We start from the raw sequence: 15,678 nt of genomic DNA on the forward strand, positions 1-15,678 counted from the left end.
TGATCAACTTCTAATCTTTTGCAAGTTACTAAAACCAGCCAGTTCTCTTCCTGGCTGTTTTGTTTGGGGTTTTTAGGATATTTTTTAGTGTAATTTCTAAAAAAGTAACTGGGCTTACGTCAGCTCAAGATAATGATGCTTATACTGGCAGTGATATCTTGGAGCATCTCGATAGCCAGGAACTTTTCTTTCTGTTCATACACTACTGCTTGTCTCCATGCCAGTCCCTCCAACCAAGCCTGTTCCCCTCTCCCATTGAAGAGTGGGAATCCTGTGACAGTAGGAAGGGAAGGAGAGGGCCCAGGGTTGATTTTGTGTGACCAGAACTGACCTCTGGCTTTTTATTTTCATGTGGGCTTTGCCACATCCTGCTGCCTGAGTATGGAGGCGTGTAGGATCTGTGCATGGCAGATACCAGCAGACATTATCACAGGACTGGTGCTTGTAATGAGTTTTTGGTGGCAAGTTTTCAGGGTGTGGTGTTCCTCCTCACATCCTCAGGTTCTTCCATGGGGTATGCTTTGGTGCATCGATGCTGTCAGATAAGCCAGCTCCCCAGAGTCAGTCCCACTGAGGGTTAGCTCTCCCAAGGGCACCCTTTCCCACAAAACCAGCTTGTTCCCTCCAAGCTGAGTGTAGTTCTGTGGTTTCCTTCAGGACCTGCATCAGGTTTGATTGCTTCTGCTCCACACAGTCCTCCCACACTATTCCACAGCAGATTTGGACACTGTCAATATTCAATATTCACAATATTCAAGGTTTTCTCAAAGAAAGCTAGCAGTGAAACAACAAATTCAGGGCTGTAGGGGAACTATCTAGAGTCAGATACCTGAGTGCTACACGCCAGGAAATAGACAGCTTGCTCTAGAGAAGGGATAGGTCTGTATGGATCCAGGCAGGGATTACTCCCTGGGAGAGACACCTGTACTGGGAGAGATGGAACTGGAGAAGCAACAGCACTCAGGTGTCACTGGGCACCAACCACTGGGTGACCCAAGTTTCTGCAGCCCACACACCAGAGATAGACATCTAACAAGAGCAGCTTCTGCATGAATAATTTCTTCTTCTTCCATATAAGCCTGAAACTCATCGTCAGGAGGCTCCCTATCCTTTCTGTGACAGGCCATTTTCCTTCAGCTAGCCATGCACCACCTGGATAATACAACTGGCCCCACATCTCTGAGCAGCACAAATGCAGCTGTTCTCCAGGCTTGGCTACTGCAATGTCGAGTTGGCCAACAGGCTGCCCTGGTGTGATTACAGGAGGGGAGACAATATCTCCTTGGTGACCTCCCTCTGTCAGCCCCAGACAAACGAAAGAACATGGAACATGAGGGGAGGTGCAGCTTGGGTGGGAGATGGACATCAACACATCAGTGTGGAGTTGATGCCAAACCAAATAGCACCACCATAGTCATGAGGCACAGTGCCACAAGATAGAGCCAGAGTGGACTCCTACTTTAGGCAGAGCACAGGGTCATTGGGGTTTTCAGACCACATGCTCACTCCTTGATATTGTGTTGTATTTTTTGGACTACCTATGTCCCATATAGGTGCTATTCTGAGGTCCTCAATAAGGTTTTGGAACTGCTGTACACAAACAAACTCCTCCTGATCTGCTTCTGTTGCCAAGACAAGTCAATGAGAAATAGTTTTCCTACTAATTGTTAAATCACTTGACCTTTAAAATATATGCATGTACAGCTATACATGTTCATTATCATACATGATATCATTAAGAACATTTATTGCTATTGTTTACTTCTTTGCCATAATGTACACTTTGCTTTAAAATTTATTATCCTTGTTACATTCTTATTGCAGTAACAGGTGCAAAATGTACTCATTGCAACATTTAACAAACCACATCTTTCACATCTGTAGAAATTTTCATCTTGAATACTGCAGTAAGGTGCAGATGTGAAGTAATCTTGTCAGGAGCTGGTGTACTAAGGAGAATGAGCAGTAACCTGTCACAGAGGAGCTAACCCTGGAGCCAGCATATGTTTAGCAGAATCCACAAAGCTGTTTGGCACATGGTGCTAAAGGATATGGGTTTTATCTGATTTTAACAAACAAATCCAGGGAAGTTGGACAGAATTTATGCTGTCCAGTAGAAGGAATCAGTAACCTCCTTTTTTATTTTGGCCCATCAAAAATCCTCATTCATAATGGCAGATGTCAGTGCAAAGAGGGGAAAACACACAATTCTGAAGGCAAAACTCTCCTCCAGGCAGGAGGTGACCCAATTGAGATACTCTTTATGCACCCAGGGAAGAAGACCTGCAGTGGTCCCTGGGATGCTTGCTTTGGTCTCTGACGCTTGCAGGAGCTCCCTGGTAGAGCGGCCCAGGCAGGGCTGCGCCTTGGCTGGTGAACCCAACACTCAGTTTGATCCTGAGACACCCACTGAGGAGCTGGCCAAACTCTCTCAGAGGTTTGCACTGCTGCAAACTATCATGTAGGGGCCAATGCACCCCTGCCCTGGTACCAGGGCTCGTCTAAGCAGAAAAAGACAACAATGCAATGCACAGGTACCCCACCGGTTTGCACAAGTGCACTGCTTCTGAAATAAAAGAGATCTTCACATCAAGGGAAAGAAGGAAAAATCCATCCCACTGCCCTTTCTGGAAGGCATTTACATTATTTCCCATTCAAGCATTAAATTGAATTTATCGTTTCCCCCAAGGGTGTGTTTGGTCATCTCACTGCTGTGCCACAGAGACACAACTGAGCTGTTGGGAATCCAAACATATGTGTTGTTCCTACTGCAAAGCTTCCCTCCCATATAACCTTTTCCTATGCATCCCACTCTGTGTGGACTTGGAGTTTTGGGTTTGCAACTAGCTCGGTGCCCCTGATGCACTCCATCCCCTGGGAATCTGCAAGCTGACAGCTGTGGGACAGGCGGGGATGACTTCAGAGACAAGCACGTGTCTGCAGAGCCTGCAGAGGGGATCTTTTTGTGGAATTTACAGACTGTTTCATGTGTCAATATGAGAGGAGCATAATTACCAGCTGAGAAACTGCAGGAAATTAGCCAAGACTGAATGGACGAAATGGAAAATAAAGAGAAGCGCAGAGGACACACACATTTTAAAACAATTACGGAGGTATGTATTCACATGCTTGTGGGAGCCTGGGAATACATAAGAGATCGTGACTGCAAAGGAATGAATTCACGGACCAGTCTATGGGGAGCATTTTTTTTCCCTGTGACTTCAAACTTCTCTCGGAGCTCACAGAGTTTTAGTCAGCTGGCATGCAATAGAGGTACGACTTCCCTAAGGAAACTCTTCCTCGACTTGCCGTGGAAAAGCTGCTGGGAGAATCTGTGAGACAGAAGGCTGCAAGCAGAGGTGATTCCTGCTCCTCCTTCTCCTCCAGCCACAGAGCAGGTATGTGGAGATGCATGCGAACCTGGGAGCATGCTGGAAAGTTGAGCTTTTGACTGCAGGAGAGATGGGGGGCTCTGCCGACTTAGAGCTGCAGCCTTTAAAAGTAACACGGACGAGGAAGGTAGTGTATAAATAAAATATCCCGTGTTTATGGATAGGCTGAGGAACTGGCTAAACACACTGTGTAGATGGCTCTATCCACACAGCTGTATATTTAACCCATCAGGGACTTGCACTGCAGCGAGTCAGATCCCTTGTGTTAAGGAGGCACCGATTAGTTCACAACAATGCAGTTGTCACACTCCAGGTTTGTTGTTATTCTCTGTGTTTGCAGTAGTGAAAGACGGGGACTGGTGTCTGGGTATTTTTTCTTTCTTTACAGGACTTCAGCCTGTTCGTGGAATTGCTGCATTATAGTGCTCTGAACCAGGAGCGCTGCAGAGATCAGCCTTGTACACTGATTAAATGCCACTTGCCCAGCTCCCCGAATCTTAACACAGCCTTGGGCAAATCACACAGCCCCCGGGTAAAACGGGAAAAAAGGCTGTTTGGCTCCTCTGCTCTTCTTACTATCAGCACTGTCATTGAGCTCTCCCTCTTGGAGCACGAGGTGTGAGATGGCAGCATTATTGTGCTACTCTTAAGATCCTGACAGCTTGAATGTCACCTTGGGTGAACAATGACTTACTGAGAGGGTTTTGCTGCATCTGGATTGTTACCACGGGAATTAACACTTAGACAGTGTTTGGAACTGATAAAGTTTTAGAAAATCCTTACTTATTTAAAAGTCACAGATAAATTTATATAGCCAAACCTGGTTGTATTTTGATAGAAGTATTTTTGATTAAAGTGCAGATATGTTTCCTTAAATAGCATTAAAATTTAGGTTTTCCACAACAGCAGAAATATGTCTGTGGGGTTTTTTTACTAAGATGTAATAATTTCAACTTTAAAATCAACTTATTACTCTAAAATGCTAAAATCCTTTAATTTTCAGTGATAAACATTTACAATAAGTAACCTCTTTATAAAGCAGATATTTCCATTTCAGTGATTGTGTCAGTGCTTTACTTTTTACTAACATAATGATGGATGGATTCAAGGGCGGGTGTCAGTATCATGCAATCAGATCTATCAGAAATAACTATCCTCACCTCATTTTTCCTCCTGTTGGATCACACAAATTGAATAGATCTTTTCCCAGGCACTGATTCCACTGTCAACTAAAACAAACTGCTGAATTAAAAGCCTGTTTTTCTCTCTTTTGCTGCACTAAAATTATATGGGAAATTATTATGTTTTAGTTTCTGAATTTGAGTTTTCCCAGGAACTGTGTTTTCCAGGGAGATAGTTTGTTTTCATGGTCAGATAGTTTAATCTGCAAATCACTTTCTGCTGATATAAGTGTTTTCATTTTCCCTTCTCCTACTGTCCCTTCACTCATCCCCTTGCTCAGCAAGTCTCCAGCCTGGTGAATTTCATGCAATTGTCATTTTATTCCCTTTTCCTTTCCTGTAGAGAGGAGTAGGTTAAAAAAAAAATAATAAAAAAAAAGTGAATAACATAGGGAATCTGGCTAAAACCCATGTATCCAATTAATTGAAAATGTTCATTTCTGGTGGGGAAATTCTGTTGTCTAAACACCTGACTACAGGTGCAAGTAGAGAGAAGACAGAGTGAGAAACAAGGAAGGCAACAGCGTCAAAAGACAGGAGAAAAGCCATGTTGGGGTTAGAGGAGATGTAGGAATCCTTATTTTGGTATGCAATCTTGACTTGGCTGTGATTTTAATGAAGCAAAGTCCTGAGCAGCAGAATCAGTGCATGCCCTTCCCTCCTGGTTTGGCATTTGTTTCTGTCCAGGCTCTTCTTCACAGTTCACCTGGCACAACTGCTTGGTCCCTTGCTAAAACAGCCTGAGGAACTGAGCTGGGTTTTTAAAAAACACAACCAACAAAATGTCTGCTATTTTTAGCCTTGCAAATCTAAACTTCCCAAAGTGCTCTGAACTTCCATGTGAAGGAAATGTGAAGCTACAGTCATCTAGGTCACTTGTTGCTCTTCATTACAGGCATGATATTAGTAGACCATCTCTAAATTAAATCAAAATACCCCATCTTTAAATTTCTATATTTTAACTCATGGAGGCCTCAAATGTTTGAGGTTTTTCTTGCAAAAGTGTCTGTGCTTTGCAAGTACTGTTACATGCTGCTGACAGGGCAAACTCTAAACACAGAGCATCTGAAAGGAATTTAAACTTCTGGACACCACAGAAGTCCCCAGCTTCACTCAGGTTCCCTGCTCACCCCAAGGGGTTTGCAGATAGAGAGCTTGTGTCCAGGAAGAATGCCAAAATCAGCACTGCAGCCAGCTCCAGACAAGGGGAGCTCAAGACACAACCTGCTTGAGGGAAGATGGTCAAAATGAGTATGACAAGAGCCCAGTCAAGGGGAACTTTTCCAGGGTTGTGGTAATCTCACTGATGGACTGCTCTCTTGAGAGCTTAACATGGATTTTTCTATCCATAGCACCTAATCATGCCCTCCCCCATTGTCTTGGCATAGCATTTTCATGGCTAGACCAGCAATCTGGTCTGCAGGAAGGTGTCCCTAACCACAGCAGAGGGGCTGGAGCCAGAGGATCTTCAAGATCCCTTCCAACCCAAACCTTTCTGTGACTCCATGATTCTGTGATTTATGCCTCTCATTTCAGGGTGCATTGTGAAGCAAATGAAGTGTTAAGAGCCCAGCTCTTTGGCATATTAATTCAACCACAGGAAATTTGCTTTCCAACAGTTCAGGCACGTGGCTCTGGGAGAAAGCAATGGGAAAACCTGTGTAAAGGTGGATTTCCCAGCAGCAGTACTTCGTTAGCAGGAGACAGGGAGAAAATCAGCAATTAGACAGCTGCTTCTGCCCTAGAGGGCAGCACAAAGTAATAGATACAAACTTGAACTCACAAGCCGTCTGAAATCATGTTCTGCATGACAGAAGAATGTCTATCAGGGTGGTGCCCTGTTGTGGCTAATATCCTCATCTTAATTTGTTGTATCTAAACATAAACCCGTTGCTAAAAGACACAGAATGATTCAGACAGACACGTCTCAATGGTATGATGGGAAAGAAAAAACACTTTATTTTTCTGACTCCGGTATTTATAGATTCTTGACAATGACCAGGGATTGGATAATTAAGTTACCACCTTCCCAATCACACTGGTCATGAGAAACGTCCATCAAAAGATATTTCTTAGAAGGAATGCATAAACATCTAAGTTTACAGTTACTTTCCTGGGAAAGATGAAAGACAAGATCAGAAGGCTTAATTTTCAGGGCGACATAAACCATTTCCATTTGAGAGCTCTTTCTCTATGATGCCAGATACACTACCCAGCATGAGCATCTGGACTTCATTGGGTGGCCTGGACATCATCTAGGCAGCATCTGGAACCACACAAACCCATTAAATGCCTTGCATCCTCCTTTTCCCACCAGGCTCAAAAGAACACAAAGCTACAAAGGTAGGTCAGAAGTGTAGTATGCTCAGAGATGAGTTCATTTATTGCACTGCTTGCGTCCATCTCTATATTAGATGATGATCTGGTGCTGGCTTTCACATGTGTTGACCTCTGTGTCCCATTTGAAATCTAACTATAATTGCTTTTACCTTCAGAACCATGAAACTGAACATCATCTTCTTGCTGGCAGTGGTGAACACAGGAGCCTGTAACTATCAGCCCATAGAGGGGACATCCTGTGAAATGGTAAGGAGGGATTCCTGCTCAGGCCCTTTGGGATCTGCAGTGAGGCTGGGACAGCCTTGTACAGGCACTGTGCAAACAGCCATAGTCTCTGAGAAGGGAAATCCCCCAGGACCAGCCTTTCTGTGGTGGCAGAGGTGGGATTTGCAGGGTTAGGGGATGGGTAGCGGGCACTTCTCAGACTATGTCCTTTTTGTAGTGATAGCACATAAGAGGGGTGGAGGAGGGGTGAGGGGGGAAGAAGGGTCATTATCTCAGGGTTTTTTTTTTTTCTAAAGGGGAGCTGGTTAAAAAAAATTTGACCTGATTTCCTTAAGACCATAGAGGGGTTCTGGGACTGAGACAGAGAAAAGGCTTAGACCTAAAATCAACTCCTTTCTATCAGGCCTAAGTTCTTTGTGCTTTAAATAGAGAATCTTCTGTGAAATATATCTATACCAGCCCTTTTGTAATAGCAGGGAGACTGACCTCCTCTGCCCTGACACAGCCTTGCTGCCAGGGAAGTTGCACCTGACTTCTGCTGGACGAAAAAGAAGTGGCAAAGCCTCTTGCTCTTGTACAAAATTTTCTCCTTGGATTTTTGCAAGCACCAAGTACACTATTATGAATGTTATTCAGACCTGAGTTTTCTCCCTTCCCTATCAAAGTGTTTCTGACTGTAACAAGTTTTTAAAAATACCCTTTTTTTTCCCTGAATATTGAAGCTGCTTATCACAAATCTTCAAGAATTTCCAAAATAGGAAAAAAAAACCCTATTTACTGGCTGTACACAACTCCCTTATGGGACTCGCTGCATTCCTTCCCACCTGCTGTGTTGTTGCACTTCCTGAATTCTAAAGAAACTAAAACCCAGTTTATACAGAACAATCTTGGGAAAGTGACTGAATAGCTCAGTTCATTGTCTGGAGATGGAAGACTGATGAAGCTTGGGCCCCATGTATCACAGTCAAGTGAAGGCTGGGAAAGACACACACAGTAATCCAAGCAGATTTGTCCCATCACAGTCTTTGGATGGGTCGCAGACCCAGCTGACTGCGGAGAAATAAACATGTGCTTGTTTCAACCACTCCACCGTAAACTGGTTCCATCAAGCCAATGACCCAAGGCTCTAAGCAGCTAACTGAGATAAATTTAGCTCTGACAGAAAGCTGCAGTCAAAGGCTGCGACGCTCATCTCAAATAAATGAACAGCTCAGCACTGCAGATGTCGATGCTGATCATCTTCCTTCACTGGATGTTTACTCCAACGAAGGGTGCATGTAAATACAAACACTGCTTAAAGAAAGAAGGAGCTACTGGATTAGCTGCTGGGTTCATTGAAGTCCTGCATTGCTATTTTTCATCACAGTCTCAGTGTTTCACATGGTACTTTCCCTGTGCTGACACCTTTAAAACAGCAACGGCTCAAAATTTAATACTTTCATCTCAAGTCTCCTGGAAGAGGCATGAGTCAGAAACTTGTGCCCATCTCTGATTCACCACTAGTGCTCCTGTCATTGAACAAGAATTCTAGGAGAGATTTTAGGAAGTAAGCAATTCCTACCAGACCCTTGACACTGGAGTGAGCTGCACTGATTATACAAGTTATGGCATATCTACTTGTTTGCAAGACAATGCACAGTTTAAATGTCAGGAGGCTCTTCCTAAGTCATGTTGCCTTCCAAGGACAGGCGAGGCTTCAAGTAGATCATGTTCTACCTCCCAAAGAAAGATGTTTCTGCTAATTCATGTTTGCTGGCAAAGGATAAGCTCTGAAATAATTTACAGAAGGGAAGGGATTTTAGGAAATTCTGTCTTATCTTGGGTTGAGGTGGTGCAAGAACATGTGCACGACCAGTTATCACAGGTCAGCTGATGTGGGGTACCTGAGCAAACTGCTGAGGTTTGATTCTGTATCTGAAACTCCACCTGGGCAGATGTTCTAGGAATGGCCATGGACACCACACAAGTGCAGTCCAATTTCTTTGGTTCAAATGTTCATGAGTTGAAAGGAAAATGTGAGTGAAGGCCTGGATCCAGCTGCTTTTCTTGTAGGGCTCTTAAGAACATGGATGACAACTTCCTCCCAACGCTGAGCAGTGAAGAACTGAAGAATACAAATGATGCTCAGCTTTTGAGCTGTTGGGTCGTTTTTTTGCCAGCACACAAATGGGACCAGATAATGAAGGGAACAAATTCCCCTCACCCTGCAGTATTTCTTGACAATGGACTTGAAATAAACTGATGGCAGCACTAGCAGAAAAGATGAAGTCAGAACATGAGACTGGCAAAACTCTCTTTTCCATTCTCAGGCTGCCCATGCATTGGGCTAAGAGGTGGGAGAAGGGGAGATACACCAAAGAGATGATCTATCCCAATGAGATGTGCTTTATCTTTTCTTCCCATTCCTGATGAGGATGAAATTCATGCAGTTTGGGCCTCAGGGGAGTAAAGAAGGTGCAGAAAAAATATGGTGACTATCAAGTGAAAAAGAATTATGGTTTTAAAAATAAAATATGGGAGGGGAACTATTATAGGAGAAAATGGCAGACAGTGGGAAGTATAGATTTTATCTGTCCCTTTTACCCCCAGGACAGTTCCATGAATGCAGATTAAAAGCCAAATCCTGCAATATACTTGGTGATCTGGGACTGACCTCTTGCCCATTGACTTCAGTGAAAACAGGCTGGCTGGCATTGACAGGAGCTGGATAGAACTTTCTCACAGAAGGAGTGAAGGGGGCTCTACACTTGTTGAGATTTGGCTCAGAGTGTCTGAAGAAACCTGGCATCTGCCTTAGGCTGCAAAGTACCTGCTACTTTTTCACTCCGGATTTTTTCACCCTTCTGGATTCTGCTTTAAGCCTTTTAAAAGGCATCCTTTTAATGCCTTGGAGCTAAGCCCAATTCTAGGCATATTGTAGCTCAAAATGAGGAATCCTACGATGGCTTGGCAGGAAAGAAATAATTTCAGGGAGAGGGCAGAAAAATTCCTTCTTTCTCCGTAATATTTTTAGCTGGGGGAGATTTAAGTGAATTGGAGGTGGGGAAAAAGGGTTTCAGGTTTTTGTAGTCAGTTTACTTGGGATCTTTGGGAAAGATATATTACAGGAAGGACTGTGGAGCAGTCTGACTATATCTGGAGTTTGGATGAGCACTGGTACTTCTCTGACACATTTTTGTGTGGTCTCCAAAATTTAGATTATGCAAAAGAGTTTCACAAAAGACTGACTAGTGCCACACTTCTTCAAGGCAGATGTACCACTACATTCACCTCAAAGTTCACATGAAACAGATGGGTTTTAATATTTTTTACTTTTAATGTTTCTTTACTATCTGAAAAACTTTGTGTCATGAAATCGGGATCCTGTTTCTCTACAAAAATTAAGATTAAACAGATTTTTTTTCTTTTTATTTATTTCCTTTCTGATCTTTCTACAAATAATATATGCTCCAGACAACCAAATACATTCATGACAAAGAGTTTTCCTCCAGTAAATTAAATGCCGCCCAAGTCTTTCATATTCCATTTCCTCACACTGCTGTATGTTCTCCTTATTAAAAAAATATAGTTTGATCTTTACGTAAGGATGATCATGTTCATGTTCCAAATCTCCGTTATAAGCACACACTCCAAATTTGTCCTGGACACAGACTCAATCCTAGCTGCAATTAAACAGACTTGCTTCTGGAAGATGGATTTGATTTTGGCTTTTTTTTTTTTTCTCTCTCTGCTGTTGAGAATTGGCCTGAAAAAGTGTGACCCTCACTGCACTTCACAGTTTTTTTCTCTCTCAAGTGCTGGCTTTACAGAATTTTTCTTTTCCATGTTATGTCATGTGTGTTTTGTCAGAGCAGTTTCACAAGGCGCACCCCCATGCAAGAAGAAGGGAATTGTTACCTTAGCAAAAGGATAAACATGGATAGTAAAAGCAGGAAGAGTTTGGGGATTTACATCAGAAATATTTCAGTCATTGAATGACCCATTTTGTATAAAGGTGCATTACTAAACTAAGCCATGGCTAAAGGAAAGCACGATCTAATATCTGAGGGTGTGATTATGAAGGAGAGACAGGTTTTGTGATGTAGAATCCTTATTAATCTTCCACCTCCTGGCTTTTGAACCCATACTGTCAATGTACTTTTTCAAGTACTGCTTACTCTTGCAAGTTGAGTTAAAAAAATCTAACACAGATGTAAAAGTGAGAAAATTAAACATCAGAAGGAAAGTGAAGAAATGGTGCTTGATTGCAATGTAAAAGGGGCAAAACTCTTTTACCTGGGACTGTTAAAAAGAGTCCAGGAGAAAGGTACAAAAGGAGAGGATTCCGTAGGTATCATACACAGATAAAACTCTACTGTTGTAAGTCAGAGATGCCTTTAAAACAAAAAGAGTGATGTTATCTGCAGAGAAGTGTTAGGATTGTTGCTCTTGCAGTCTGACTGCTCAGACAAAGTGGTGGGATCAGTGTTTAAGGAGGAGATTCTGCCCGGATCTTGAATGTTATTTCATTATATATATCATGCAAAAATGTTTTTAATTTGTCAAGTGACAGCCCCTTTTCTCTCTTTTTCTGGCAGGCAAACTCACAGGCATTTTGCCACAACAAAGACCTCCACCGAATCCCTCACGAGCTCCATCTGAATGTAAACAAAATAGATCTGTCTGGAAATATGATTCAAAACATCCCTGAAATGCCATTATCATTTTACACTTCGCTCCAGTATTTGGATTTAAGCTTCAACCAGATAAGCTTCATTACGTCTGGAGTGTTTGCACACATGACGAGTTTGCTGGAAATAAATTTGGCCAATAATCATTTACATGAGCTTGCTCAGAATGGGACAGATGGGATTGGACTTTTGCCCAAGGTGGAAACAATGGACTTGTCCCACAACAATCTGTACAACGGGATGGCTGAGTATTTCATTAATCAAGCTCCAACACTGCAGTATCTTTCCTTGGCAGACAACAGTATTGTAGTGATATCACACAAGATGTTTCAGGGATCCCCCAGTCTTGTGGAGATAGATCTTCAGAGAAATATCATCATGGAAATAGAAGAAGGTGCTTTTGAGACTCTAGCAAACCTTTCCAAACTCAATCTCTCCACAAATTCAATTACTTGCATCTCTGATTTCAACCTCAGGCAGTTGGAGATACTTGACCTTAGCAGGAATAGCATTGAGACCTTCAGCATCACAAAGTCAAATGATGAATATAGTTTAAGATATCTGGATCTTAGTGAAAATAAATTGCTTCACTTCCCAGTCTTCCCTCAGGTAAATAAGCTGGTAACTCTGAATTTATCAAATAATTTAATCCAGCTCACTGCTGAATCCCCATATAATAAAATGGACTACATGGATGATGAATGGCTAGATGCTTCTTTTCATCTTCTTGATCAGAAGCAAAGTAAAAATACAAGTTCTCTTTATTTATCCCAACTTGTATATTTAGACTTAAGTTATAATGAAATTAAATCCATTCCAGATGGGTTCTTTGAGTCAATGTTGTCCCTTCACACCCTTAATCTCAGCAAAAACTGTCTTCAGGCATTTGCAGTAAATTATGACAGCACACTGATCTCCCTAACTGTCCTTGACTTGAGCTACAATGCTCTGCAGAGCCTTCTCCTTGATGCTGATGCCTTGTCAAATTTGAGGGAGTTTCATATTCAAAACAACAACCTTCAGACCCTGCAATTCGACATCTTTTCCAGTCTTCCTAGCCTCAGACTTCTTAACCTACAGAGCAATAATATCAGCCTTTGCAGCATGTACTCAGGATTAGCTAAGCAAAGACTTGCTGGAGAGGAAAGTGGCTGTGTGTCATTTGTTAATTCTCCTGCTCTCCAGTACTTGTACCTAGCAGACAACATGCTGAACATCTTACCAGCACACACCTTCTACAAGACCCCACTGCTTGTCTTGGATCTCTCCATGAACCCTGGACTGAAAATAGAACTTAAAGCACTAGCAGGACTGGAAAAGTCTCTGGAATACTTGCATTTACATGGCAATAGCCTGATAGATTTAAATATTGACTTGCCTTGTTTTAGTCACCTTAAGCATTTAAACCTCTCTGAAAATCAGCTGAACTGGCTGCCTAAGTGGAGTAGTGACTCTCCACTGGAAGTTCTAGATCTACGGAACAATAGGTTCAGTACGTTACAGGACAGCAATATTTTAGCATTAGAAAATTCACTTAAAAACTTGTATCTTACTGGGAACCCACTCAACTGCTGTGGAAACATCTGGCTTTCATCAATGATCCAGAACAAAAACGTCCAGATCCCCAACGTGGAGCACTTAACGTGCCAGTACGTTCAGAGCTTCGGGTATTGGGAAGAAATGCACATTGGGAACATTAGACCAGAAGACTGTGAAAAAGAGGATCTGAAGAAAATCAACATCCTCATTATATTAACATTTGTACTAGTTTTATCTGTGATCATCATTGGTGTGGGTTCATTTTTTTGCTTCCGAAGGCAAAACTTCAACCATCAATTTAAAGCATAGGAACACAAAATGCCTTGAAAACTGAAGAAATCAGGTGCTACCCTGGCACTGTGTAGGAATGAAGGATAAAAATCTCACCTTTGAGTTTTAACTGTGGATTTTAAGATGGTTTTGAGGTGTCCCTGAACTGCACCACTGTAGTGGCCTGGGTTGGAGGGACTGGAAGGAGAATTTGCTCCGTTTTGCACTTGCTTCATTCACATGCAGATCTGCTTAAAAGATTACACAGTGTTAGAAAAGGCCACTGTAAAGTTCTGCTGTTGTTTTGAGAGATGTGTAATTTAAACCAGCTCAAAAGAAAGAGGCCTCTAAGGTCTTGAGATCTGAGACTTTTCACTAAGCTCAGATGATGGCATCAGCCAATTAGGAAATCCTTTCTCAAAATAATGTGCCTCCACAAGATGTTTTGATTTGGTCTGAGCTTTGCTTTTACCTAGCTGGTTAGCTCCTAACCCTTCTTAAACTGAAATTATACAAAGATATGCCAGAGTGGGTCAAAACACAATCTTCACTCGGTGAAGTTGGTTGCAAATTCCCCTTGAGTTCCAAAACAATGAGAATTTAGCTAAAAAAAAAAATAAAAATAAAACCAAATTATAGGTAGTGTCCATTGTGCTCCTGTCTACTATTCAGACAGCTGACCATGGAAACCAAAGACCATGTGGTAGGAACCTCTTTGGATATCTCCTTTCATTTATTGGGATGTTGCTCCAGTCACTGGGGCAAGACATGAGAGGTAGATGAGATCAATTAGTTCTGGCACTTAGTACCCACGAGGGATGCAAAAGAAATCTCAAGCATGAGACAGCTGCTGATGTGTTACCAGATCTGCTCAGGTCACAGGCCCACAGTTTAACTAAAAGAGGAGAAATTGGCCTCTCACGTGCAATACATATTTAACCGGGTATAATGTGAATAAATTAATCTCTGGGGTGAACACTTTGCAAAAGAAGAATCTTGGAGAGTGAATTTCAGCCAGCTAGAATTGGACTGAAATGCTTACGTTTCTAAGCAAAACTGAGGGAAGTTCACTGCATACAGTTGAATTTCAATACAGAAGAATAATATATCTCTTTTTAAAGGTCATGGAAAATTAGACTGTAAAAAGATACCATTGTGAAATGATACACAGGAAACCCAGTTGTGTGCCATTGTTCAGATCAGATGTTCACTGTGTCACTCTACAAAGACATTACAGTCTAGAGGATGTGCTGTAAGAAAAGTTATGCAGATCCTCATTCTGTGATGGGTTTAACACAGCTAACATGCTACGTTGCTGAAAGTTGACACTGACATGTATTTTGTTTTGTACCCTGACACAAAATTCACCCTTTTGAAGTGAATAAAAGCTCACCAGCAGTGGGAGCCTGACCTGCTAATGGAGTGCAATGGCTTCAAAAGGATCTATATCAGGTCTTCTGTTAATGCCACGAACTGTACATTAAGGCATATAACAGAAACAGAGGTCAAACCAAAACCTGTCCAGGTAAATAACTCAAATTGCTGCTTCATTTCTGTTTCTTCAAGCTAGTGAATGAAAAAATTAACACACTACAAAAAAGTGTATAATTCTATTTCTAAAGCAGCTACGTAAGAAACTGGCTGGTGGATTTCACTGTGGAATTTTGTATAATAAAAACATATTTGAATTTTGTAAAATGCACAGGGTTGTGAATATATTAAATCGCCAGTTTGAAATGCTCCACAGATGAAAAGAAAAGCCTTCCTGTTTTTCCTGTGGTGTTCAGACTCCACCTTAGACCTCTACCTCCTGGTCCTGAAGAAGGGACAGCTGTTCCATATCTTAGAGTGCTATGGAGACCAAGAGGATCTACTGAAGATGCAGGCAAAAATTTGGAATAGGTTTTTCAGAGCATTTGTGGGTGACCCATCCTGGAAGTGTCCAAGGCCAGGTTAGGTAGTGTCTTGAGCAACCTGGTCTAGCAGAAGGTGTCCCTGCCCATAACAATGGAGGTGGAACTAGACTGTCTTGCAAGTCCTTTCCAGCCAAAACCATTCTGT

The 15,678-nt window shown here is 42.1% G+C and overlaps 1 protein-coding gene across 1 annotated transcript; it reads left to right on the forward strand.

Annotated features, from left to right (window-relative positions):
* The first annotated feature begins 2,968 nt into the window (after positions 1 to 2,968).
* LRRC32 (leucine rich repeat containing 32) lies at positions 2,969 to 15,359 on the forward strand. Its single transcript, XM_015620410.2, has 3 exons — positions 2,969 to 3,398; positions 7,069 to 7,159; positions 11,716 to 15,359. The coding sequence occupies exons 2-3, from the start codon at positions 7,073 to 7,075 to the stop codon at positions 13,654 to 13,656; spliced, it is 2,028 nt and encodes a 675-aa protein (XP_015475896.1). The 5' UTR covers positions 2,969 to 3,398; positions 7,069 to 7,072; the 3' UTR covers positions 13,657 to 15,359.
* The last annotated feature ends 319 nt before the right edge of the window (positions 15,360 to 15,678 follow it).

The sequence above is a fragment of the Parus major genome, chromosome 1, assembly GCF_001522545.3.
Source record: "Parus major isolate Abel chromosome 1, Parus_major1.1, whole genome shotgun sequence".
Classification (NCBI taxonomy): domain Eukaryota; kingdom Metazoa; phylum Chordata; class Aves; order Passeriformes; family Paridae; genus Parus; species Parus major.

Excerpts from the sequence above, each read along its gene's own strand:
- LRRC32 (XM_015620410.2), top strand. The coding sequence starts at position 7,073 with ATGAAACTGAACATCATCTTCTTGCTGGCAGTGGTGAACACAGGAGCC. Across the intron at positions 7,160-11,715 it reads AGGGGACATCCTGTGAAATG|GCAAACTCACAGGCATTTTG; the intron begins GTAAGGAGGGAT and ends TTTTTCTGGCAG.